The sequence below is a fragment of the Dryobates pubescens genome, chromosome 16, assembly GCF_014839835.1.
Source record: "Dryobates pubescens isolate bDryPub1 chromosome 16, bDryPub1.pri, whole genome shotgun sequence".
Classification (NCBI taxonomy): Eukaryota; Metazoa; Chordata; class Aves; order Piciformes; family Picidae; genus Dryobates; species Dryobates pubescens.
In genome coordinates this window covers 11,284,699-11,311,670 of record NC_071627.1, presented here as the reverse complement: position 1 = coordinate 11,311,670, position 26,972 = coordinate 11,284,699, and the positions used below count along the sequence as shown (strand labels likewise).

The following is a 26,972-nucleotide window of genomic DNA, read 5'->3' as shown; positions in this document are numbered from 1 at the left end:
TGGCTGGTTTGTTGGTTGCTTTGGGAGGTTTCCTCTCTTTCTTAATTTTACAAGACAAAACGCTAAAGAAATTGAAATACATAGTTAATTATTTCTGCTATATCTTATCTTACAATGTAAGATAAGCCAAGCTTCTCTAACAGATTCTAGGTTGCTTGCCTTTCTCAACTTTGCGGCAAAGTAGTCATCTGGGGTTTTGTTCAACTTTATCTGGTACATGTAGGAAAAGGTGCATGCCCAATCATATCTGAAATGAGACAATCCATGTCTACATGCTTTGTGTTTTACCTGTCTTGCATTAGCAGGAAGATATTGAATATGTTTCAAAATGTTCATTGTATCAGACTATTACTTACCCAGGTTAAACCTAGAGTTACTCCCAGAGAGACCTTTTACGATGAAATTACTGTTTAAAATAAAAACCAGTACAATTTTGTGACAATAACCTGACTGCAGAGCCACTAAGGCAACATACTGCGTGCATGGCGTAATGAAGAAAAGAAATAACTTTTGTAAAATTACTGACATCACAATTACAAGCCCCAGGGGAACATCCCAGGAGTCCAGAGAAGAAAGCTTGTCTCTATTATGGAGACAATGAAGCCACGCAAGCCATATTACATGTTATGGAGGCGCTGAAAAACAGAGAATGCTGTTTTCCTCTCCAAATCACTAGAGGTGCTACAGTCATGCAACATACCCAAATAAATGGGCCATTCTGCATTTGTATGTTAGAAGAGCACCAGAAAGCATGGGGTAAGTGAGTTTAAGGCAATATTTGTTTATTTACGTGTTTAACTTACATGATACTTGTTAAGAATTTCACATATTTCACAACATATGAGGAACAGGACATTTTTTAATTTGCAGAGCCTGTTACATGTATGCTACCTTCCCATCTCCTTTGAAGGAGATGATGCCTTCACTGTGGAAAACTAATTTCAGAACACAAGATTTCTTTGTTGATACTTATTGCCATGCAGTTTGAGTTACACTAATTTCAATTCCCATATATAAATACTGGACCTCTTCAAAATGCCAGCCTCAGTAAAGACTGACTAATAAAACACTTAACGCAATGACAACCACATGCCACACAGCTTGGGACAGTACTCATTTTGTACACATGTCTATCAATGATTAACTTCTCTGGCTACCTCATAATAGCTTTGCTAGCTAAAAATAAATTTTGAATGTATACAAGCTATAAAGACAGTTACGAGATATAAGTATTAAGAAATATCTGACATGAGACAAAACCAAGCAAACAGGCTTTTGTTTTCCCCTTGACATCACTGCAGCATTTGCTTATGTTGCCCAAAGACAACATGCTGTTCTAATTTCTTCAGCAAGGTTCAGGGCTCTCGGCATGCTCAGAGATCTTGATCTTTCCACAGAGACCACAGCAGCAGATCATGAAAGGATGGCCTACTGTCCTTTGTGTTCTGTCACTTCAGAAACTCAATGAGGCTAACCATATCACCTTTCCCAAGAGGGCAGGGAATTGCTTATCTACACTTTTGTCATCCTTTTCTTTACCAGATTATTGAAGCTCTGCTTTTTGGAGGCATTCCAAGACAAACTAGGCGCAAGACCCAGTTCATTCTCTGTACCCCTAGTAGAACACCTATCTCTCTCTCTCCCTGATACTTTGGTATGTTTTAAAACCTGTCTCGCTCTCATCTCAAGACATATAAAAGTATCACCTCACAGGTTTTCTGCCATTGTACTGGCTTTCTTTTAAATACTATGTTGCTTTTATTATCTCACTACATGCATTAAAGTCATGTCATGACTTTACTGTATTTTACCCTCCTAACATTACACAACTGTGCAGAATTTGCTTCGTCCTCTGTTATGCAGTGTGCCAAAACACTCAGAGCTACAGAATCTCAGTGCTTTAAGTTTAGAACATTGCAACATCCCAGTAATAACCTTTAACTGCAGAGTCTCATTTTCTTTGTGTAGGTGTTTTATAACTAATACTAAGAGACAGGGGATATTATCAAGACTAGGAGCTGAATACACCGAAGCAATTAGTTCACAAAGTTGCAAGGTTGTTAGAACAACTGTAAATGCATTTGTCTGATTTACTGTGCCATCCTTAGCCATCAATGGCAGCTCACTGTCCAGGCCCTAAACACTTCAGACCTACTTCAGCTTACTACCTTGACAAATAAACAAGTTATGGACATAAAAAGATAAGCATATTTGCTTTCTAAATAGCAAGGGACAAATTTGTTTGGGTTTTGTGGGTCTTTTTTATGGAAAATTCCATATGCCTACAGTCTTCAGAACCTGAAACAATTTTAGATTCTCATAACCTGTACTAAGTCAATAATAATAATAATTATTATAACAAAAAAACCCCACCCCAAAACAAAAACAAATAGCAGTATTTTAATAAAGAGAAAAGCACAAGTCATCCATTTGTTTTAATCTTACCCCAGTGTGACCAGATTTGACTGATTTCTTTTGTTTTGAAGAAAGAAAAATATTTAGGCATAAATATCTTTAACTAATGCTACCCATGGCAATAATGATGTAACTTAGAACTGGTAGCTCTCTCAAAAGACTGAGCTGCAGAGAGGCTTACAGTCACTGCTTGGGATTTCTAACACTGGGAGTGGTGCTTCTGGGTTTCCTTTGTGTTATTTGGTGTAGCTGAAAATACAGAGTCTAGAAAGGAGAAAAGTATCCTTGTAAGAAAACGACTGGGGAAAGCCCCATCCTGAGCAAACAGCAAGGCTTTTGAGAAGCAGCTTCTCTCTACCTTTAGAAATAGTAATCAGGCAATAAAGATGCTACAATTCAATTTTAAAGACATATGCCCTAAGAAATAATCTGTACACCGCACAAGCAACACTGAACCACAAACTATTAAAATAAACAGAATGGAAGTGGTCTACAAAATCACAGAATAAAGTCATGGAGAATTATTAATAATTTGGTTTACCAAACTGAAAACATGACTGAAAAAAAAATTGCCTTCAGAATGGTCATGAAAGAAACTAAAGCTACAGCCTCTCTCATAGATTGAGAGAGAAGTAGTCCACAACAGAGCAGATGCAAGCAAAGCAAAATCGTACTTGTGTTGTCACTTCTCATAATTTACTAGCAAGATCAACCTGTTGAGTTGTTACATAGCTGGTCAGGATGCTAACTGTTCTGTTTCTGACTCATTCTTGTAAGTCTTATAGAATTTTGAATTTCCCTAATGCTTGCACTACATATAAGATGATACAGACCTAAAACTTGCAAATACAAAGCCAAAAGAAGAGAATAAGAACATCCAAAGAGTTTTCTATCACATAATTCTCATGTATTTAATTGCAATCCCCCCAAATACAAGTCATTGAACTCTCCGACATCATCAGGTTGGAGCATTTTCTAAGTAAAATGATTCATAGCAGGAACTTGCAGAATCACAGAATGGTAAGGGTTGGAAGGGACCTCTGGAGGTTGTCTGGTCCAAGACTTCTGTTAAAAGAGGATCACCAAACAGAGGTTTCTCTCTTCCTCTACTGTGGTACAACTGCACTTCTCACAAATCCCTCTCAAGAATGGACAATTCTGGGTCATGGCAGGTTGAGAACAGAATGAAACAGAATTCATGCAAGAATGCAAATGATCAACCTTATTGACAGTTATATCACTAGCTCATTTTGCAAACATTCAAAGGCAAGATGTGCCAATTGACTAGAGTGCCTTGGCACAATACACTGCAGAGTGATAAAACCTGAGAAAAGATTCCTCTGATGTTGAAAAGTAGCCGAGATCACCACTGATACTGCATTTTCTCAGAGGAGTTCCCAGCTCATTATATCTCACCCTACGTTCTTTCTCCACTTGCACTTTCATACCAGAAGTAGGGAGCTTATGGGAAATGTCATTCTCTGCATATATTCTGCCAAAGCCAATAAGCATAATTTCAGTCCCTCCAGTGGTTACTGTCAGCCAGCTTCTTGTAATCTGGTCTCTAAACTGGCACAATTCAATTCCCTCACACTGAAAATATTTTTCAAAACCAGCAGCTGGAAAGAGACCCAGCAAGGTATACTCAGCTAAGCACACAAAATACATCTCATGAGGATTAAATACACTGCCACTTGCATTTCTGATGTCATTCACCAGCCTGAAGGAATGCAGGTAAAATAGCCTCAAGATGCAGATTTAAAATTCCAGCCCTGTTAGGATGATGAGATCTGGCACAATCTTTTCACACAGGTTTCAATATTTCTGTGGGAAACCCAGAAGCTGTGGGAGAATGTACTGCAGCAAGAACCTGGCATGGTTTATTCTCTCACCACCTCCCAATGTTTGTGATATAATGAGAGTAACAGAGACTCCTTACTGTACTTGAATACTCCCAGGTACTGAAGTGGAGGTGGGGAATTTATAGAGATCCTGAAGAACCACAACCAAAACCACAATGCTTACAAAGCATTCCATACACCTGCAGCACAGCAGACTGCTAAATATTTTGGACTCAGATTTTCCTCATCATTTTTCTTACTCTGAAGTGATAAATTAATTGATAAAAACAGAATACAGAAACCAGATGAAAGCAAAGGGACTGCAGTAAGAATACTCAAAAGTTGTTTTCCAAAATGAAATAAATATTGTACTGAGAAAAACAACTCAAGTGTAGAAGTCAGTCTTCAGCAAGTGCTTTATCATTCTTTCAACTCAGAATGCACTGGGCTGGAAGGGACCCCTAAAAGTCATCTAGTCCAACCCCTCCCTGCAGTCAATAGGGTCATCCTCTACTAGAACAGGTTGCTCAGAGACCCATCAAGCCTGACCTTGTATGTCTCCAGGAATGGGGCCTTCACCACTTCCCTGGGCAACCTGTTCTAGTCTAACCCCACCCTCACAGTAAAGAACTTTCTAACATCCAGTCTAAATCTATTCTTCTATCACAGTCTATCCAATCTATCCCAGTTTAAAACCATTGCCCTTTGTCCTCTTGCTACATGCCTTTGTAAACAGCCCCTCCACAGCTTCCTTGTAGGATCCCTTCAGGCACTGGAAAGCTGCTATTATCTGTCCTTGGAGCCTTTTCTTCTCCAGGCTCAAAAACCAAGGCTCTTCAGAAGGTCCTCCTAGGAGAGGTACTCCAGCCCTCTGATCATCTTTGTGGCACTCCTCTGGACTCTCTCCATCAGTTCCATACCCTTCTTGTGTTGAGAAGGTTTCATTCTGGTTTTAAATGGTTTAGGGTAGTAAGTCTTTTTCCTTCCTGGAATTCCAATCCCTTAGATACATCTTACAGATCTCATTCAAAAGGGAAACAGCTCTTGGTGTACAAAAGCAACATTACCCTCAGTCTTGCTTTCATATTCACCCGACAACTCCAATATGAAGAACATATCATGGCCCCTCCAAGTGGACAAAAGAGGAATGAACACTCTCTGAAATACTAAGGCATGCAGAGGAAAAAAGCTAATACAGCTGTAGTTTTAAAAACATCTAATACAGAAACTGCCTTCTTCAGGAACTCAGAACAAACCTGCCCAGAAACTCCAAGTATATAAGCCTATACACAGAAGACACAATACTCTTTCTTGAATAACAATATCCATCTTAGTTACAGTTTGCACATCCATTCTAACTGGGAAGACTAATAGCAGAGTCATGGAACAAAGGCATTTATTTTTCCCCTAATTGTCCATATAGTGCTAATGCTGGGCTCCTCTCTGCCCTGGGCCTTCTCTGCAAACAAGAAGACAAATCACAGTCATTCTTGTCATATCCTCTACAGGTTCATTCAGAGACAATCCTGGCCTATAAATCATACTTTGAGGTCAGCTGGGAGCTTTGCAGGAAGAAATAAAAGTCTATCTCTCAGCCTTAAACTGCACTGTTAATGCAGTGGCCCACACATTTCAAACGGAAACAGTGTCATAGTATTATGACTTTATCTGAGGTTCCTCTGTTCCTACCTGGAGCATACTACTCTACTAAACAGCAAAACTGCCTTCAGTAATAAAGTGATATGTCATAGTGACCGACAATTATTCATAAATACACAATGAAAAATGACACAGTTTTGGGCTGGTGATGTCACATCACTAGGCGCTCCCAACGTATACCACTAAAGACAAAGTTCAAAAGCTACATTTCATGAATATATCTGCAATCAGTGTTATTTGCAGATGACACTAAGTTAGGTGGGAGTGTTGATCTGCTTGACGGTAAGGAGGCTCTACAGAGAGACTTAGACATATTGGATCAATAGGCTGAGGTCAATGGATGTGCTTCAACAAGGCCAAAGGCCGGGTCCTGCACTTGGGCCACAACAACCCCATGAACACTACAGGCTTCAGGAAGTGCAGCTGGAAAGTTGTCTGTCAGAAAGGGACCTGGGGGTTCTAATCAACAAGCAGCTGAAGATGAGCCAGCAGAGTGCCCAGGTGGCAAAGAAAGCCAATGGCATTCCGGCCTGGATCAACAATGGTGTGAGCAGCAGGAGTGAGGGAGTGATCATCCCCCTGTTCATGAGGCCACACCTCAAATGCTGTGTTCAGTTTTGGGCTCTTCAATACATTAAAGACACTGAGGGGCTGCAGAAGGTACAAAGAAGAGTAATTAAGCTGGAGAAGGGCCTAGAGAATGAGTCTGATGAAGAACTGCTGAGGGAACTGAGCCTGTTCAATTTGAGAAAGAGGAGGCTGAGGGGAGACCTTATTGACCTCTACAGCTGCCTGAAAGGACATTATAGAGAGATAGGTGCTGGGGTCTTCTCACAGGTAATTAGAACAAGAGGGAACAGCCTCAAGCTGCACCAGGGTAGGTTTAGGCTAGACATTAGGAAAAAAATTTCACTGAAGGAGTGGTCAAGCATTGGAACAGGGTGTTCAGAGGTGGTGGAATCACCTTCTCTAGAGGTGTTTAAGCGTTTTTCAGATGTAGCACTTAGCAATACGCTTTAGTGGTGAACTTCAACAAGTATGGTTAATGGTTGGACCTGATGATCTCAAAAGTCAATTCAAACCTGAATGATTCTGTGCTGAGGTCTGCAAAGCAGCATGCTCTCTCATACACACAGAGATATGCGTATCTGCCTACATTTAGATATAGATATGCTAATATATAAAGCCTGGATATAAATTTACAGCAGTCTCAGGAGTAACACGTATGCACACTTCTACACGGACTCCCACTACTTCCCAGTAGTTTTTCAAGTACCAAGAAAACAGTACAATAACAAATTTATATGAGAAATAACACTGAAATGTTGTTATGAACCAGGCACTTGGACACTTTCCAGCTTACCAACCTGTCACATTAGATAACTCTCTGTAGGCACTCAAGCATTTCTTCAAGAGGAATTTCTCAGTTTTAAGTACACTTGCCTTTGTAAACTAAGACTGTGGAAAAAAAATATACACAATTCAAATACATGCAACTGAATTTATTCACTTAAGAGGAAAGTATGTGTTGTATCTTATCTCCTGACAGTAAGCCTTGTATTAACAATTTCCAATATGTACACCAGAAGATATCTTGAGGTAGGAATGTTCTCTAATCCATGAAGGCTCTTGTTCTGAAACAGCCAATGGAATGTATCACATCCTCAAAAGAGATGGATGAACTTTTCTTTTTATTAGAGCAGAATAAAGGAATTTCAAATACCATGATTCTGAAAACTATACTCAGCAATAGGATCACCAGTATTTCATCTTTCAGGGCATCTTCAGCCCTTCATGCGGAATAGTACAGCATCATGTCAATCAAAACGCAGCCAAACCACACTCAATTTTTGTTCCTAAAACTTCCTTAACAAAATACATTTTCCTGCTGCAGTGAGTATTGCAGCTTCTTCTCCAACCAGTTTTACTATCTTGAAGTAATTTTCAAATCTTGCTGTAATATTACTCAGAGATTAAGCCTTATCATCTCTTCCATTACTATCATCTCTTTCTAAACTCAGAGGTTCCTACCCTGGGTTAGTTATCTGTGTTAGATCCTCCTCTCCATTTGCTTTGACCCTACCTTGAGGTGGTTCACAAAATCTGCTAGCAGGGTTTGTAAAAACGTTGATGCTTCTTAGCTCCTAATTTTTTAGGTGCTCAAGCAAGGTTCATTCAGCATTAGAAAAGCTTCTGCAGTTAGGAACATTTGAGCACAATAGGAATATACACAGACATGTTCTATGGCAGTGCACACATTTGAAACAGGGTATTCTCTGTACTGGCCAGAGGACATGTAATGAAAGAACACTACAAAAGGCACCAGAGAAAACTCCAGATACCAAACTATGCTACATAAATAATTCCACACATTTACTTTCATAAATAGCTTTTTGCTTTGTTCCGTGGGACCCAAAGCAGTAAGGCTGCTAGTTGTGATCAATGAGTGGATCTTGTACACAAAGGCCATTTAAAAATCTCTCTCAGAAGCTTTATCTTTCCTTTTCTCTGCCAGATTTTTCCTGTGTATCACAATGAGCTGAAATTTGCACTTCTGGAAGACAGTTTTTACTTTGTAGGCTCCACACCTATCATCCATTTTCATCTGAAATATTTCCTTCAGAAGTGTCCTTCAATTCTGTCCATCCATTTCCTTCTGCATGAAACACTGTCTAAAATCTGCTCTCAGAAACTTTAAGACTAGAAGGGAGAAGTTCTAGCTTTTGGGGTTTTGTTTTTTGTTTCCAAAAGAGAAAAACTTTTTGTTTCATTGCCAATGAGATTCTGGAATAAAATGTAGAGAAATCCAAGATGTGCATGTCAAGCCAGTCAGTGCATGACACACCGTCCCTGCTCTATTTTTGGCTAGCAACAAATACCTGTGATCACCATGTGCTGCCTGGGAATGATAGCTTCATGAAAGGAAGAACTTGAGTTTCATTTCTGTCTCTGCCATCCTACAGAGGTTTTGGACACATACAAGTTGAAGAGAAGTCATGATTGGAAGATAATTAGACTGTGGTGTTTCATGTTAACATCGATACATAAAGCTAGTGACTAGCGCTGTTCAGTACATACTGCTTATACTGCATGTACATAAGGGAAGGAAAAAGTGATATAGTTCAGTGTCTAACTAAGCTGCCAGAAATATACTGTATAATTCTTTTGAACATTAAAGCCTTACCATTTCAAAATTCTGCCATTTTGAAATGAAGCCTAAAGCGCTAACTGAATAAAAATATCCACCTTTTTACAGATTAAATTAGTCTTGGCATTGTGAATAAAATCTCTACAGAAACATAAGTCTTCACACTACATTTCAAGAGGGCACATAGAGGAAAATAAAGCTATATTTGGCTGGATTTTGCCATTTCATATTTCCTTTATGGTTTTTAAAAGCTCCAAGAAACTCACCCCGTTTCTGCTTATGTTAGAAAGATACAGTCTGAGAAAATATAAATTTGAATCAGGAGAAATTCGTGGCTGCACCTACAGTGCTTGACTGGACCTTCAGTGATCCAGTGGGAGCTACTCTGTTGCCCAGGGGCTGGACATGAAACCAAGGTATACAAATACAAACAGAGGACTAAAACTGTGCCAACAAGAGGGTCAATAATGTAGAGGGTATTTGGCAGCAAAGATCCAAATAGTGAAAAAAAACAAGTGCAGAGGTAAAACTTACTCAAAAGCATTTTGATATTTTCCTCATGAAACTTGTATTTTTTTCCCCAAGCATTAACCTAGCAGTATGTACTGGTGAGGTTACAAACTGCACTGAAAAAAAAATAATAAAAACCTATCACTGATTAATTCAAGAGTGAAAATTAATAATGTTTCAATACCCCAGACAATTTTAGGATGAGAAACACACAGGAATGCTTTCCTGATGCTAATGTCTAGGAATTGTTCAATGAAGTATCAGTCTAATTTATTCTCTCTTTAAAGCTATTCACATCAAGAGAATGCTACAATTTGCTTATACAATGATAGTCTATTGTTTTACTACCATTCTTCTCCAGCTTCTCAAAAAAACTAAACCAACAACCCAGTAAGCTGATGCTGCTATGGAAGAGTCTGCAATAAACATAAAGGCTGCTTTAAAGTGAAGGTGAAACTAATAAAAACCATTCTGCAGTCCAGCAGATTGTGATGAATTCTTTTGTGGCCTCGATGAATGTAGACGTTTGCAGAAAATAGGACTGCAAACTCCATTGAGGTTTCTTAGGTTATAAGAATGTAAGATATTCATTATAATCCGTCCTGGAATGACTTGCTGTGATTGTTGCATTAGAGGTTTCCTTTGAGAGAATACTGAACACAGAACATGTTGGAAAATAACATTAAGAATTTTGACAGTTAGAGAAGCACTAAATTATTAAATTGCTTTATACTTTTAGATTTTAAAGATTGCTTCCACACTGAATAGAGTTTTTTTCATCCCAGCAGTAAGTTTTTCATCTCAAAAAAAAATAAATATGTAGAATCTGTCTCATCTTGTTTTAAAACCTGTGCTGCACTGAAAAAAAGAACTAAGGCAAAGCATCTAAACATGACTCAGATCTGTGAATGGAAGGAGAACAAAGATAGTCAACTTCAAACTGTGGTTTACAGTTAGGCTTGGGAATAAGCAGAACCAAATGCAGTTCAGCTGAGGATGTATTACTGTACCAAAAGGGCATAAAAAGGGAAAAGTATATAATTTTTAGCATCATCCAATTCCAGTGGTTTTACATCCATCTCTATCTCTTTATATCTGGTGATATCATGAAGATACTACTTCAGTCTGCAGAGATTTCAGAAGCATATTTAAGGTTTTCCTCAACACATCTCATTATTTGAAGGAAAAAAAGCCAGCAAAAGTTTTCTAAAAGTGGTTTCTGTTGTCAAAATTCCCAGCAAAGATAGGAAACAAACACAAAGAAAACTGACATCCAAACCAATGCACTTTAAGCATGAATTCGTAGTTATTAATCCAGAAACTTTCATTTCAGACACTGATTTTTCATTTTGAAAGACCAGAGAGATCATGCATATGGAAAGAGCCCCCTGCAGTGTTAGGTTGTCATCCAGCCATCAACAAGTACAGTTCAGAACAGACACAGCATATGCAGCCTCCTATCCCACCAACAGTTTAGGAAAGGGGAAAGGCCAACAGCATGACAGGAAAGTGACAGTTTCTTAGAAACTTAGCATCATGATTCTTCCACCTAGGAAACAACTTATTATCAAACACAAACCATAATTAAATAGATCATGATGAATCTTTGCAGTAAAAATACCTGTCTAGCTGCATATCATAGAAAATCAATACTATACAGGGGGATACTCAAATCAGACATGACATAAAACTACTCAGTCTGAATATATTATGTTACAGTTACTACAGCTCTGTCAGCTATCATTATGTCTCTGATGCTTGAATTAATCTGCTGTTGAACCTTCGGTATGTAGATCACCTTCAAGTGGCAAAAACTTACACTGAATCCAGAAGTTAAAAATGCTGATGTTCAGAAATACAACAAAGTAAACTACGCTGAACATCTTCCTGTTGAAAGCCTTCAGAAAAGCTGCTAGTCTAGGGACTTTGACTTTTCTTGAAGATGGGCTGTTCAAACTGGGGTTTGAATACTGGCTTTAACATACGCATAAAAGAAAAGCAAAATGCTATACTATGGCTACAAGGAAAACCATTATTTTTCTTGGGCAAAGTAGTAAAGTAAAATTAAGGTGCAGCTCAATGAGTTTGGAAACCCTGTCAAATATTTAATTTTTTCCACAAAATTCAGACAACCCCCAGAACCACCACACTCACACATCTGCACCCTTCCAAAATCCCCACTGCCCTTTGCTTCATGCTTTTTCACTTCATGTAGTTTCCCATAATCTCCACTTATCCTCACCAGCTGCACTCCTCCACCCACAGCTCCACTCAATAAAGTCCAATATGAAAGAGAAAAAAAAAAAATCTGTTTAACTCTCTTCAAGAAATCAGGAAGGCAGAGGCAGGAAAGATGGAAGAATAACTATTTTAAAGAAAAATAACTGGTCTCTTGTGGTCCAATTTCCTTTGGCTGGCTGAGTAGCTATACTTTGTGTGCATTCCTAAGAACCCCAAACCACAATCTTGAGGCTGGAAAACCAGCTCCATTGAGGTGGTATGCTTTGCACCTTAGTCTTTTCCAGCAAAATCAGTTATTACACCCTGGGCTACAATTAAACTGGAGCTAGAATAAATTTACACTGCAGAGTAGGTACCATCGTTAAGAAGTGTGTGCTCAAATTATGTAGGGACTTCAAAAATTGAGATTTGCTTTAACAGTATAAGCCAAGCATTGACCAAAAAAAAGAGAGGGATAGAAAAAGAAAAAGCAAGCAACAATATCTATCTATCCATCACATTCACATACTCAAAACACTGAAAAGAGAAGCATGAAATATGCATAACTTAAAAATAATGTTAACGATCCAGCACCTAATAGCAACTTGCTTTAACAAGCAGTGAATGAAGAGACTGGAACAAATGCACAGTGCTAATGAAGCAAAAGAAGCAGTGCATAAGGAATTTCCTCAGGGCTGAGGAGCAGTTGCCCAGCAAAGAGATGGGGACATAAAGGCTGGATAGCTGGATGCGAGGTCATGGAACCCTGACGGACATTTTATTCCAGTTAATTTCTCCCACCAAAGCTGTTGGTATAATTATAAGATAGACATTTAAAACTGACATATGCTTTTTGCCAGGAGTGACATATTATATTTTAAAACTTGTGCTTTTAGTCATATTAATACATTGAAAGCATTTCCACAAAAAAAAAAGAAAGATCCTTAGAATTTCTTATACTTCAGTCAATGGGAAATAATGAGCAAAACAACAACCTGTAAATGGATGTGCCAGGGAAGATTGAGGAATTGCATCCTGTGCAAGGGAAAATGTTATTTAAACTTAGTAATTGGCAATGTTACACTGAGTCATTAATCTAAATACAAACACCAAAACATCAGTGAAATTCACTGAATTGGGGTTGCAATCCAAAGATTTGAGCATTAATATCTGTAGATTTTTTTATTCATTATGTAATACAAATAATGGCATCAAAACTTTCATTGCAACAATTCGTGTGAATCCCAGACTAGGGGATGCCAAATTAGCTAAAACTCACGCAGAATTAAAACACCAATTTGCAAATAGTGAATGCAAGAATCTGGCTCATAGGCCTCCATAGCCAAAGTAGAAAGCTCTCCTAAATCCCTTAAGGGCTTTTTACTTGTATTTAGAACACAACGGATTAGATTTCTAAAGCTTCTTTCTGAATTTAATTGGGCAAGTATAACTTTTAAAGTAGTCCATCTGCCTGGAGCACAGCAGCTGTGATGGGAAGTGGAGAATGCTACTGCAATATTTGGAGACTTTCTCAAATAAAACTGTAAAAAGCCTCCAGTAATTAGTGGATGATTTGAGATTTCAGAACTTGGCACTGGAACTTTATTTACAGAAACTATTTGACTTGTTTATTGTGTACACTTGTTTCCATTGAATAAGCAGCGCAGTGAGTTAAGTGACTTAATGTTGGCTTATCATGAAAGTGGAACTCAGTATTAATGACTACGTATGTTTCCTCCATATCTTATGCAACATTCTCTCTGCAGTGAAATCATCCAATACTCATTTTCTTTTAAAACTTAATAATAGAATAATATCACATCATTCCTTTGCTTAAATTATATTACATTGCTTAAATGTTACATGAGGCTACATAACAGTTTGCTATATTCTGTAACAAGATCTTTCCCACCGCACTCATCTCATCAGTTCTTGTAAATTAAATATGGGATAGAGTGTGCAATTTTTAAATGAAGGGTACACCAAGATACTGGATGTAGCAAGGCTACTGAGACCACCAGTGAACTACAGGGAACCAGAATAATAGCAAATTAACACTATGCTGGGAATGTAGCCCTAGAATAAAATTTACTGTAACCCTAAAAGCAAACTATGTAGGATTATTAATAATCCCATAGAATATTTCCCATCATTTGAATATATTTCTCCTCTTTAATCTATTCTAGTAACTGGTTTCAGATATAGCATAACTTACTGAAAACACAGGAAGGATGTTTAAAAAAATAAAATACCTGAATTTTGTTTGAACCTCAACTTGCCTTCAAATTAAGATTCGTATTGTTTTGTTGCATTATTATTTTTTTTTTTGGTTGGTTGGTTGATTGGTTTTGTGGGTTTGGGTTTTTTTTGTTGTTGTTGGCTTTGTTTTGTCTTATGATATTTCATCCATAATAAGGTTTAACAGCCATTCCAAAAGTGAAGATTTAAGATATGTATTTGGGACCAGATTCAGGCCTGCATGCAAGTACTAACCACAAAGAGAAAATTACTATGCTGTATATTTTATATCTAAGTTGGGTGTTCTGTCTGGTGTTCTGTGTTTCATATGAATAAAACTTTAAGCACTTCCCCCTCAGTTTAAGAAGGATGTTGACTTGCTGGAGCATGTCCAGAGAAGGGCAACAAAGTTGGTGAGGGGCTTGGAACACAAGCCCTATGAGGACAGACTGAGGGATCTGGGAATGCTTAGCCTGGAGAAGAGGAGACTCAGGGGTGACCTTATTGCTCTCTACAGCTACCTTAAGGGAGGTTGTAGACAGGCAGAGGTTGGTCTCTTCTCACAGGCAAACAGCACCAGAACAAGAGGACACAGTCTCAGGCTGCACCAGGGGAGGTTTAGGCTGGAGGTTAGGAGGAAGTTCTACACAGAGAGAGTGATTGCCCATTGGAATGGGCTGCCTGGGGAGGTGGTGGAGTCACCATCACTGGAAGTGTTCAGGAGACTTGATAGGGTGCTTGGTTGCATGGTTTAGTTGATTAGGTGGTGTTGGATGGTAGGTTGGACACAATGATCTTGAAGGTCTCTTCCAACCTGGTTTGTTCTATTCTAAAATAAAATCTGGTTTTATTTCTATGCAAGTATCTCCCAAAACCATGGGAGATGAAGCGTTGTTAGGAGACAGCAGAGGAAAACTGCAGTGTTTGGTGTTTTGTTCATCTATTGTCTTTTTCCTTTCAGGGAACACTTCCTGCTATTCTGCACTTGCTGGTTGTTTGGTCTGATTCACTCTTCTGATGCCAAAGCATTTAGAGAACTCCCCCAATGCAACACTCTCTTGGATATGACTTGCCTCACATTTTCATGAACTGAAGTAACAACTACACATAACTATCTTCTCTCACTGAAACCCACTGGATGCTCTATTTTTGCCTGCTCAGAAGGGGTTACATTTTACTTAACTGTCTGGGGAGATTAGTTACATTTAATACATTTAAAGATGGCTGAAGAAAAATTCTGTCTAAAGAAAGCAATCCAGTTCGGTATTAAGAGATATATTCCATCAGTAAAACTATGCATCAGAAATGAAAATGCCCCCCAAAGTTATTACACTTGTTTAAACAACATGCAAATAAAACATATGTGACTAGTCTGTCATAAAAAACCTGGATCACTAATGGCAAGCTGACTGTCAAAAAAAAAGAGCCATCAGAAAAGCCATAGACTCAACCTTACCTTTAAATCAGCTAACTGTAAAAGCGTAACAGCCTGTTGCCATTTTCTAATACAAAGGCCATGTCAGGTTCAGAGCACAAGGATTTCTGTTTGCCCCAGCTACAAGAAACCTTTCCTTAAATTCGATAATCTTTCCTTAAATTCCTTATCTTAGTGTTTAGTAATTGGATTTGAAAATGCCTCCCTAAAGAAAGTACGCCCATTCAAAGTATGAATAACAGCAAGAAGAAGGATGAAAATCTTAGCTTCTTCGGGGGCAAGGTATTCATTTGCACCTTAGGAACCACCTTAACATACAGTTCAAATGACCAATGAAATGGGTCGTAAAGAAACGCGCTACTTACATACTGTAAACGGTGATTCAATGGCCCAGCAACATCTGAAAATGCGCCCCGTGCTACTGAAAAGAAACAGTCTGGATTCAGCTGACTTCATGAGACAGCCGCAGCACCGCAGGACCAAATCTCAGCAAGTTCGATTCAAGGATGATGGTGTGAACACAAAGGCAGAACTGGACACTAATCCTGCCCAAGATACAGCGTTCACAACTGGAGCAACAGAAATATTTAGGGATCACGATTTTTTGTTACATCAATCTCCACCCTTTCCAAGGGCTCAGAAGGGGCTTCGGAATATTGCCATACAAACATCTCCTAGCCTCAGGAAACACTTCCCAGTTTTCAAAAAGAAAAAGCTGACACTAAGCAAGTCATTAACAGAAATGCCGACTGAGCCTGCAAATTCTATCCAAGTAAATGGCAATCTTTCGGAGGAAGATATGTCTTCAGATCTCTGCTACTTAAGAATAACTAATCATTTGGAAGATGGACTTAGGAATAGTGAGGTAGATCATCAGTTAAGTCAAACGCCATCAAAAGCACAGAGCAATGGACCTATCCACTCAGATGATTTCTCAGTATCAGAGAAGACAACTGCTTCTACACAGGTGCCTGAATACATACATGTGAGCTTTCCACAAGACAGTAATGTTTCCATGGATGCACCAGATGCAGCCATGAACTTAAGTAATTCACTGCATTTCTCTACTGTCATAAACAGCAATGAAAGCAATGAAACCAGCACACTGTCATCCAGTTCTGAAAGAGCATATCCCTGCCTAAGCAAGTCTAACTGCAGTGAAAGGAATCTTCATTCTGACTCTGCTGAAGCAGATAAAAGTGATTCTGAGTCACTTTTAGCTAGCAAAGATTCAAGCAGTAAGGAAACTACTCCATTATCACCTCCACCAAACCACAGTTCATCTCCTTGTTTCCTCAGAGACTATCAAGAGGCAGGAGAGCACAAAGCAGATTCCTCCTGTGTGACATTAACAAACGATGATCACACAACGATGTCATTGACCAGCATTAATGCATCAAAACCTATTCTGTCATGTAATACCGAAATCAAGAAAACCTGTACCCAGTCAGATGTTTCCCAGTGTAACAGCTGTTTAGAAGGATTTCACATAAAGTCTGATCTGCCAAGGAATGAAATAAAACCACAAACTGACAAAGAGATTAGTGAAATAAATCAAATTCATTTGGCAGATGGCGAACTCTGTGCCCTACAAGGCAGGCTGCAGTCTGTAGAAGAATCCTTGCAGTCAAACCAGGAGAAGATTAAAGTCCTTTTGAATGTAATCCAAGACCTGGAAAAATCCAGAGCCCTCAGTGAAGGGTATGGTGCAATTTAATATTAGTAATTAATCAGAAGTGTAAAGTAGATGTTAGCATTTTTTTAACCTTTGCTACTGGGGAAAAAAAAAGTTAAAAATATGTCTTTCCTGTAATACTGAAAGATGAGTTTGCAAAAATAGCATCTTATACCCTTTCTCTGGTATCAGGGCCTCAACACAGAGGCAAGTCTCTTTACAGTTTGACTTTAGCTGACACTGCCTTGACTAATCCCAGTGTGAGATACAGTTTATTAACTCCCTTGTTAACTCAGGTTTATGGTGTCAGACACAGAACCACTGACACCTGAGAGCTGGCAAGCTCTGTACAGCTAAAATGCAGTATAACAGCAACCTCCAACAGCCTCATGCACTGATGTGGTGTAATAGAAACCTATGGCAAGCTAGCTATCTTATACTGGCAAGGTCAGATCTGCACTTAGTCCTATTGCTGAAACAGTTTATATCAGCAAAACCATGCTTCTGTTTGTGAAATTATTACTGCCTTCATAAGCAAGCAAAAGGATTAGTGACTAAAGCATAGCATCTGCAGACATCTGGGAACCAGACTGCCAGTTATATTTCAGGACACCACAATCAACACTGCTTCTTAAAGGGAATGCCTTAAGAGTAGAAGGCATGATGCCAGGTAAACTTCAAGAGCTTCAATAGGAAGATTTCACAGGAGATGGAGGTAGGTGCTTAAAAGGGATTAAAACTATGAACAGACAGCATGTGAGGACTGTTAGCAAGAACTCAGCTGGGCATGAGGGATTTCAGAATGACTGCTTTCTGCACCACTGTAAGAATGGATGATCTGTAGATATTTTTAGTAGTATCTCATAGTGACGGTTAGCCAAGGCTGCCAGCACTGCGTAATTTCTTTATTCATTCTAGATAATAATACTACCATTAACACAACTAATGTCTAAAGACATTGGGCACCTTTGAAGGACAAGGCTAAAAAAGAATTTTCAATATTTCTGTGCTCAAGACAGGGTTTAGAATAATGCTTTCCAAACATTAAGAGCAGTTCCTGCTTACAGTAAATGCATCTAGGATACATTTTACAGTTCTGTTTTATCATAATGCAGTGTATCCAAAAAAAATAATTTTTGTCTTTGAAAAAAATCCATGAATAAACCTAAATATCATGAGAATAAAGGTTTCCTTCTATTTTACTTTTAAAAGATAAAATAAGATTAAGTCTATGTTATCATAGTCTATACACATTTTCACCTAGCAGAAGTACCTTTGGCACCTCGAATGGTCAGTTATGTGCAACTGCTCTGTGCATAAAACTGCATCCTTAATTTTAGAATCAGTCCATTTGCATCAATCTTACTTACTGACTGCGAACAAGGAATCAATATGATCATCTTCCACACTTCCACAAACTGCAGACATTACAAAAAGAAGGCTGCACTGAGATTTTTGTGTAGGTTTAACTGCACAGAAATAGCACAGAACATGACACTGACATGACCCTGCACCAGATTTTTGTACTTGTTCCCACGTGGAAGCTGCAATTTTACATGTCTCAGTTTTCTTACCTCTGAAGGAAAAAATTAATCTACTTTGAAGAATTACTTGGTTTGCAAAGTATTTTATCTGGGAGTTGAAATTACCTTCTTGTATTTCTGGTGAATGATTCTCCAACTTGCATTCCAAATACAAATTTACACTTGTTAAAAAATTAAACACCAGCCAAGTTACTCTGCAGTTTTACTCTGTGCAGATGACCTTTTTTATCTTTAATCGTTAACAGTAATGTCCATCTGGCCATTAGTTTCCACTGTGCCTGCATAAAGTTTTATTCCATGCAACATTTTTCCATGTAATCCAGCTCCAACTCTCCCCTCTCAGAGGCTTATTCTCAGTCACTTGTCTCTACCCAAAAAGCCCATGTAATTTCTTAGCACTAACTTTGTAATAGTTCAAACACACCAGACAAATTACCCTGAATCCATACTGATAACAAAAGTGCAGACCCATTTATAAAACACCCAAGCACAGAAGTTTGGTTTAGAAGCAAGATCTGAAGTGAGGGGTAAGGAGAAATGTGTGTGTCAAGCTTAAGCAATCCCTTGTCTACAGCATATTGCATACAACTGCCACACAAGTATGGTTCCTTAGGGCATTATGGAAAAAAAAAAACACCCACTTCTCCTCCCTTGCAGATAGGTATGACAGGGGCTAAGTTTCAATTACATTTGCAAATCTTACCATTATAAAAAGTAAACTACTGTGAAGAACAGTCACGTTATTCTGAAATATTTTATAGTCCCTTTATGTACAGTTAACACATGACTAAAAGCAAAAACTGCCCAATATCTGGAAGTTTTACACTGAGATTCAATGACCAGCCTCAATCATCTTGCTAGAATCACCCAGCAGTAAAACCAAACATTCCAAGTACTTGTGGAAGTAACAACAATCCATGTGAAGAACCTTCACTTCAATTCCAAAAGCAATCAGAAAATTATGTTGGTACCAACTGAACTTCCCTAGTTCAGATAACACTCATTAATTATAAGTATTGGTTACCATTCAGACATATGAACCATCAACTTCAAACTGTTTCTAATGCAGATCTCTCTGTGATAAGAATAATTCAGCTCTGATTGGTGTTAAGCATGAAAGTCAGTTTTCTTGTTTTCTCAACACTCCAGATTTGTATTACAGTCAGCAGTAAAAAACTACTTTGTTTATATTTAAGTGAGAAAGCATGAAAAGGGTAAAGAATGGAGAACGTAAGGGTAGGCAGGCATCAGATTAACTAACCTACAGCATGAATATTCAAATACTCTGAAGTGTGTCTATATGAAGCAGTCCCATGTCTGTTTTCATAGCAAGTACTCCTGAAAGTACCAACAATCAGAGTCTTGACAGAACGAGGTGGGAAAGATGCAAGAGAAAAACGTAAACCAAGACCAGGTTTGGGTTTGTTGAAGTAACATTCTATCTTGAATTTGACAGTAGAACTTTTAAGTAAGAATAATAAAAGAAGTGAACAAAATTACTTATGAAAGATTGAGAGATCTGTTAACCTATCTATAAATATATATAACATGACCTACTCTTTGTTGCAGGCGTAACTTCTATCATACTGGTCAAGACATCAACAACTGCAGCACCTGCCAGAACACCGCATGTATCATTTACAGGTACTTAATTTCTTTGTACACCTTTGTCTTGCCTGTATGTTTCTCACAACTGTGCATTACGATGGTTTGCTCTCAGCTATAAAAAGGTCTCAATTACCATTTATCCACTTTTCAACAAATGTGTGAGGTGGTTTGTTTCCCAGATAGAAAGAATTAATGTTGCTGCTATCTGAAAGAGGTACTGTGAAATTTCCCAGCTATATTTCACAGAATTATCATTACTAGCATGCTCTAAAAACCTTTGATCAAATTCTTATCTGTCTTACATTTTCACAGCTAGGATGCCTGTAATTAATTTAGGTCTTGGAACGAATGTCCAAAGATCACAGAGATCAGTCTTCAAAAAGGGCAAGAAGGATGACCTGGGTAATGATAGACCAGTCAGCCCCATCTCCATCCCCAAAAAGGTGATGGACCCACATATCGTGCTGTCTCTAGGTGTAACAAGGATAAGAAGGTCATTATGAGCAGTCAGCATGGTTTTACCAAGGGGAAGTCACATTTAACCAACAGTCAGTCTTTGATGAGTACATAACCAGGTGGATAGATGATGGTAGTGCAGTAAATGTGGCTTTTCTTGATATCATGAAAGCATTTGACACTGTCTCCCACAGCATCCTCGCAGCTAGACTGAGGAAATGTGGTCTGAATGATCAAGTAGTGAGGTGGATATATATCAGTTGAAGGACAGAAGTCAGAGAGTTGTGGTTAATGGGACAGAGTCTAGTTGGAGGCATGTATCAGGTGGGGTCCTTCAGGGATTGGTACTGGGACCAGTACTACTCAATATATTCATCAACAACCTGGATGAGGGGATAGAGAGCACTGTCAGCAAGTTTGCTGATGACACCAAGTTGGGAGGGGTGGCTGACACACCTGAAGGCTGTGCTGCCATTCAGCAAGAGATAGACAGGCTGCAGAGTTGAGCAGGGAGAAATTGAATGAAATAGAAGAACAAGTGTAGAGTACTGCATCTGGGAAAGAACCCCATGGACCAGTACAGGTTGGGGACTGACCTGTTGGAAAGCAGCACAAGGGAAACATCTGGGGGTCCTGGTGGGCAGAAGAATAACCCATGAGCCATCAATGTACCCTTGAGGACAAGAAGGCCAATAGCATCCTGGGGTGTATTAGAAAAGCTGCAGTTAGTAGGTCAAGAGAGGCTCTTCTCCCCTTCCACTCTGCCCTGGTGAGGTCGCATCTGCAATATTGTGTCCAGGTCTGGGCCCCTCAGTTCAAGGTTCTCAGGGAACTGCTTGAAAGAGTCCAGCACAGAGCCTCAAAGAGAACAGAATGGAACATCTTCCTTAAGAGGAAAGGCTGAGGGAGCTGGGTCTCTAGCTTGGAGAAGACTGAGGGATGACCTCATTCATGTTTATAAAGATGTGAAGGGCAGTTTCAGGAGGACAGAGCTCTACTCAGTGATGTCCAATGAGTCCAATGAGAGTAATAAGTGCAAGCTGGAGCTAACCACATTAACATACAGAAAAACTTTTCACTGTGAGGGTGCCAGAGCCCTGGAAGAAATTGTAGAGTCTCCTTGTCTGGACACAATCAAAACCCACCTGGATGAGCTCCTGTGTGACCTACTCTAGGTGATCCTGCTCTGGTAGGGATGCTGGAGTCGATCTTTCAAGGTCCCTTCAAATCCCTGTGATTCTGTGAAAATTCTCCAAATGACAGTTGGCCAGCTACAGTTCATGTTTATGTGCAAAATGAAAACAAAACTCCCACACTGCTCACTGCAGTAAATGTTTATTTGTTATTATTTTGAGAGAATGCAATCTGAGCATGAGTTTTCACTCAATGTTAACTGCAGTTCACATTAAAATCATAGGGCCACAAAACATTTTAGTACTGTGTCCAGAAGCTGTACCTGTTTCAAATGCTGTGTCTACACAAACACAGTGTGAGAGTCTGCACCTTGCCAGCCATTAACCAAAAGCCTACAAGGTACAAAGCCTTGGTTATGCTATACACGTAGCTTGTCCACCGAGCAAGGAATTTTATAGGGCTTCCACCAATTTAACAACATAATATCTAATCTCCATGACCTCAGCTATGAGGCAGTTATTTGATTCCAAAAGATTCATTGGGCTCTTCACAGAACATTAAGTAACATATCACACAAATGCAGCATAATCAGGGCTGGAGCTCACACTTCGCCATTGCAGATCCTTTACAGTACTGCCACAGAGTGCAGATGAGTGCATGGCCAAAATTACATGGGAGATTTTCAACCTCCTTTGGAGAGGTGGTAGAGAAATTGTCATACTGCTGTTTAAATCCTGTCTTTTTGCATTCCATTTTTGTGAAGGACACTTTACTGAACTGATGAGCTAATGACTGAAGTCAGACCCTTGTTTCCCTTGCTACACCTGTACACTTTTCTGATGTGCTGCAGGTTTTATTTTCCAAAAGCTTAGGAGAAAGTGAAATTGCCAGTCATGTGTTATGAATATCAGGTATCTGAGTTAGATGTTATGCTGCAAAATTAAGAAGTTGATTTGAAACATCTCACTAAAATTTTTCATCTCTTCAAAGACCTTCATCTGTATTAGTATTCCAGAGCTTTCAGATATTTAAACAGGTTTAGATTTATAAAACTAAAGAGTAAGGGAATTTCTTTTAGGTTGAAAACTCTTCCTTTATTTGCAAGAATATGGCAGAACATTCTCTTTCCCAGTTTGTAAGCACTAGAACATTAAATTTTTTAGTGATATAAATAGGCCATGGTCACATGGAAGTGTTTTTCACACTGTCAAATTTATTCAAAAGCTTAATAAGCTTGTTCATTAAAGTTAGGTATGGACACAGCACTGGAACCAACTCTTCCGCATATAAATTCAGTCAAATACTCATGCCCTAAACCTCTGCTACTGAAACCTCAAAGTAATTGACATGTCACAAATTGAATACCACAGCTCCTCTGAGACAAAGCTGTTAGTCATCTCCACAGTCCACTGGATACTCCAGGAGTGACATGACTTATCATGACATATTCACATAGACTAAATCTGGATAAAAACAAAGATGTGGGACAAAGCACATTCCCTTGACTTGGTCACTGTCTCTAAACAAACACTCTAGAACTAAAACTCAAACTACAGTTTGTCACAGGATGCTTTCTCTCTTAAGAATAAAATGTGATGCTTAGCCTGTGTTTCTAGTTTACAATATGGGAAAGATGCTGAGGAACAAGCAAAAGTATCTGAAGGAAAGAATGGAGGAAATAACCAAACAGAGATATGCCTTTTATATTTACTAGATAGTTTATAACGGTAATTGTGTCTGGGGGCTTGCAGCACAATGATACGTAGAATACATACAAGAGAATACAGTTCCTCTGAAGAGTTTCTAGTTTTAAGAGACAAAACACAAGACAGCAATGAAATGCAATAGTTTCCACTTTACAGAGACGCTCCTTCCACAAGACAAGGTTATGAAGAAAGCATTATGAGTAACTAATATTTGTAGTTCATAACATATTCATTAGACAACATTCTGAATGAAGAAATTACCAGGTTTTACAACAGACAAATCCAGGCAATTTATGTGTTTTATGTAGACCAAAAGATCTGTGTATTTTATTCACTAATGTAAAATTAATGTTGTCACTAATTACAGAATGAGGAGATTCATCTTGCTCCCTGTTTTACTGCTCTTAAAGAGCCCAACTCACCAGTGATTTAAACACTCTACAAGCAGAATGTTGCGTTACTACCACCGCATCATCCTTATTATGCACACTTTAGGCAGTCCCCAGGTCAAGCAATATACTAATGTCCTATCATTCCAAGCGTGGATTATACTGATTGCTAAAGTAATAAAGAATTTTTCAGTCTAAGAGTGACCAGGTAACTGGCAGTTGTAAGCTTAGCTTTATTAACTGCTAGCAGGGTTAGGCAAGAATACTTTGGACTCGCAGTCTAAATCCTGCAAAACAAATGTTGGTATTATAGTAAATGAAAGCAAGCAGCAACTGAAAACAAGCAGTTATCCGAGCATATAAGGGATAGTGTTAAATGCAGACTGAACTGACCTCTTGCCTCTAGGGATGATCTCTCCAACATTAAATTAGAAACTTCAAAGAAAGGAAGAAAAAAGGAACATGAACAGATGTTATCTTTATGTATGCTATAAACTGAACGTTTCATCCTCCTGTCCTTACAATCTGTGACTACTGGAAAGTATTAAGTTGTAGATTCAGAAATAAGATGATAAAACTTAAAAGACACTGATCAAATTTGTAATTTATAACATTTTCTTCCACTTTCTATGTTTACTATATATTGCCCCATGTCAAGAGAGCTTTCTCCAGTTCTTAGTTAGAATAATGTTGCTTTCTTTTTGCTAGTTGAGTTACTGTATTTCATTACAAAGGAAACAAGCTTCTAGTTAATTTTAATATATTATTTAACAATGCTTATGGATTTCTCTGTGCATACAAGTAGAATTAGTAGTGTTCAAAGATAAGCATACTTACTAATTTTACAAATTTCTTCTACTCAGAACCCAAATCAGGTTCAGGACATTAATGTGACATCCCATCATCCCTCTGATGCTGCCCTTTTCTTCCCAAAGAGTTTGCATTATGGTAAACACAACCAGCTCCTTCCTATTCTTCCCTCTGCCTGCTAAAACCTCCACAGCAGACACACTCTCCTGCCCATGAGACAGTTGAAATAAAGAAAAAGCATACAACAGTGCACCTTTTTCATTTGTTTTCCTATTTACTTGTTTGTTTAACTGTTCTGGTTTGGAACCATAGGATTATTTCTGTGAGTGTACCTGCTCTGATCTAATTAACTTCTTGGCTTTCATTTGACATCGATAATAATTAAGGGTTTCAAATAGAGAAGATGAGCGATATTTTACTTTTCTATTCACTAATACCACTTATCTCAAAGACCTAGCAGGAGACATTCACATTTAACCAAGTTAAGCATACAAGAGCTTTGAATTCATGCCAAACATCTGATTGAGTTAGATTACAGCATCAAAATCCGGATATTGAGCAAAACACATTGAAAGGTTATCCTGGTACCTTTTCAAATCTTCTCCCTTTAATTTTTGTCCTATTGTTTTGAGCACAACTCTGGAGTTCTTAATAAAGAAAAGGTTTTCCTTCCAAAATAAAGAGATGGATTTGCTTTCCAATCAACAACCTGTACACCCCAGGTTTAAGCAGGCCCTAATCCTGAATAGTAGCAAATTATTCCAATGAAGTAAGCTTATTTTCCATGTGGTGGTGTTTTGTTTGGGGTTTTTTTAGGAGGGAATTTCTCACTTACTAGCTTAAATCTCTTAATTTCTCCATAGCGTAGAATATGACTTCAGGCAACAAGAAGGAAGGTTTCATCAGATTCTGAAAATGCTGGATCATGCAGAGCAAAATCCAGCCCCAGCTTCACCTCAGAAGCTACCATCTGATCATCCAGCACCCGAGAAAAAGGAGTTAAGAAGAAAGACAAAAAAGGTGAAAAGAAAATGCTTCTGGTGGATTTGACTTCCTTCTGGATCCTTTTACATGTCAAAAGCCTCTGCAACAGGGAGAGGTTTGAGAGCACACACCTGACAATGTGCTAGTACAAAAATCACAGAGCACAAGAGTGTTCAATGAGTATCAGAAAAATCAGAAGAATTGCATTAACTTAAATCATCCCATTTCCTTTCAAAAGGAAGTTTTCTCCTTTTTTCCAAGGACACTTTCATAAGCTTTGTAAAGACCTTTTTTTCAGCTTTTCAAAAACAATATGGTTTAAATCTCTACTTTAAAAAACAACTGTAGACCAAACTAAGAGTGTCACACGGTCTTCATTTCCTGCTTATAAGCAACATGGATTGCAAGGAAAGAATTTCATTTATCTTTAAATAAACCACATAATTAAGTGAAAATTCAGGGGAATCTGCATTGTTCAAACAAATCTGTCCTCAAAGGAGACAATTACAATTATTTCAAACAATATTTTCACAGAAATATTTTTGCTACCATCAAAACCTGAAAAACTAGTTTCAGCAGAAGTTTTACTCCATCCTTATTGGTTCAATTTCAAAAGCAACCATTTAGAAGTTTCAGCCACTTAATAGACTTCTCACAAGAGAATAATGGAATCATAAACCAAGAAAATATATTGCTATTTTAGTCTTAATTCCCTACTCATGCAAGGTCTGATTCGGTGAACTGAGTTTTGAGTATCCAAAGACAGGAATCCATAACCCCTTGGGGCAAGCTGTTTCAATTTTTTTCCTATCATCTAATCTGAGTTTCCTGTGTTCTAACTTGTGTCCATTACATCTTGCTCTACCCAAACACACTCTCATTAAGAATTACACAATAAGACCTTTCTTCTAAGCCTTCACCTCTTAGAGACTGAAGACAGCCCCCTCTTCACACATGCTGCAGCCCACAGCCATCTTGATGATCTCCCTCCAGTAAGCTGATGTCTTTCATCTACCCGGAAACCTCTAACTGGACACAATGCCTCAGATGTCATCACACAGCTCTGAATTTGGCTGCCATCTTGCGAAACCATTTACCCAATTTGTCCATCTAAGATCTGTATCACTATACCAAAATATCCCAAGATGTGGGGTTTTGGCCTTAAGATACAATATCAATCATTAAAAAAAAAAATTAATT

At 38.5% G+C, this 26,972-nt stretch overlaps 2 protein-coding genes across 2 annotated transcripts in view; one reads left to right on the top strand and one right to left on the bottom strand.

The window, feature by feature from the left end:
- Window positions 1-26,972, bottom strand: part of DOCK2 (dedicator of cytokinesis 2) — a 170,075-nt gene that overhangs the window by 82,708 nt on the left and 60,395 nt on the right. The gene's annotated exons all lie outside the window — the stretch shown is intronic.
- INSYN2B (inhibitory synaptic factor family member 2B) lies at window positions 15,677-25,930 on the top strand. Its single transcript, XM_054168255.1, has 3 exons — window positions 15,677-17,167; window positions 20,255-20,329; window positions 25,652-25,930. The coding sequence occupies exons 1-3, from the start codon at window positions 15,792-15,794 to the stop codon at window positions 25,836-25,838; spliced, it is 1,638 nt and encodes a 545-aa protein (XP_054024230.1). The 5' UTR covers window positions 15,677-15,791; the 3' UTR covers window positions 25,839-25,930.

Excerpts from the sequence above, each read along its gene's own strand:
- INSYN2B (XM_054168255.1), top strand. The coding sequence starts at position 15,792 with ATGACCAATGAAATGGGTCGTAAAGAAACGCGCTACTTACATACTGTA. Across the intron at positions 17,168-20,254 it reads TCCAGAGCCCTCAGTGAAGG|GCGTAACTTCTATCATACTG; the intron begins GTATGGTGCAAT and ends TCTTTGTTGCAG. Across the intron at positions 20,330-25,651 it reads ACCGCATGTATCATTTACAG|CGTAGAATATGACTTCAGGC; the intron begins GTACTTAATTTC and ends ATTTCTCCATAG.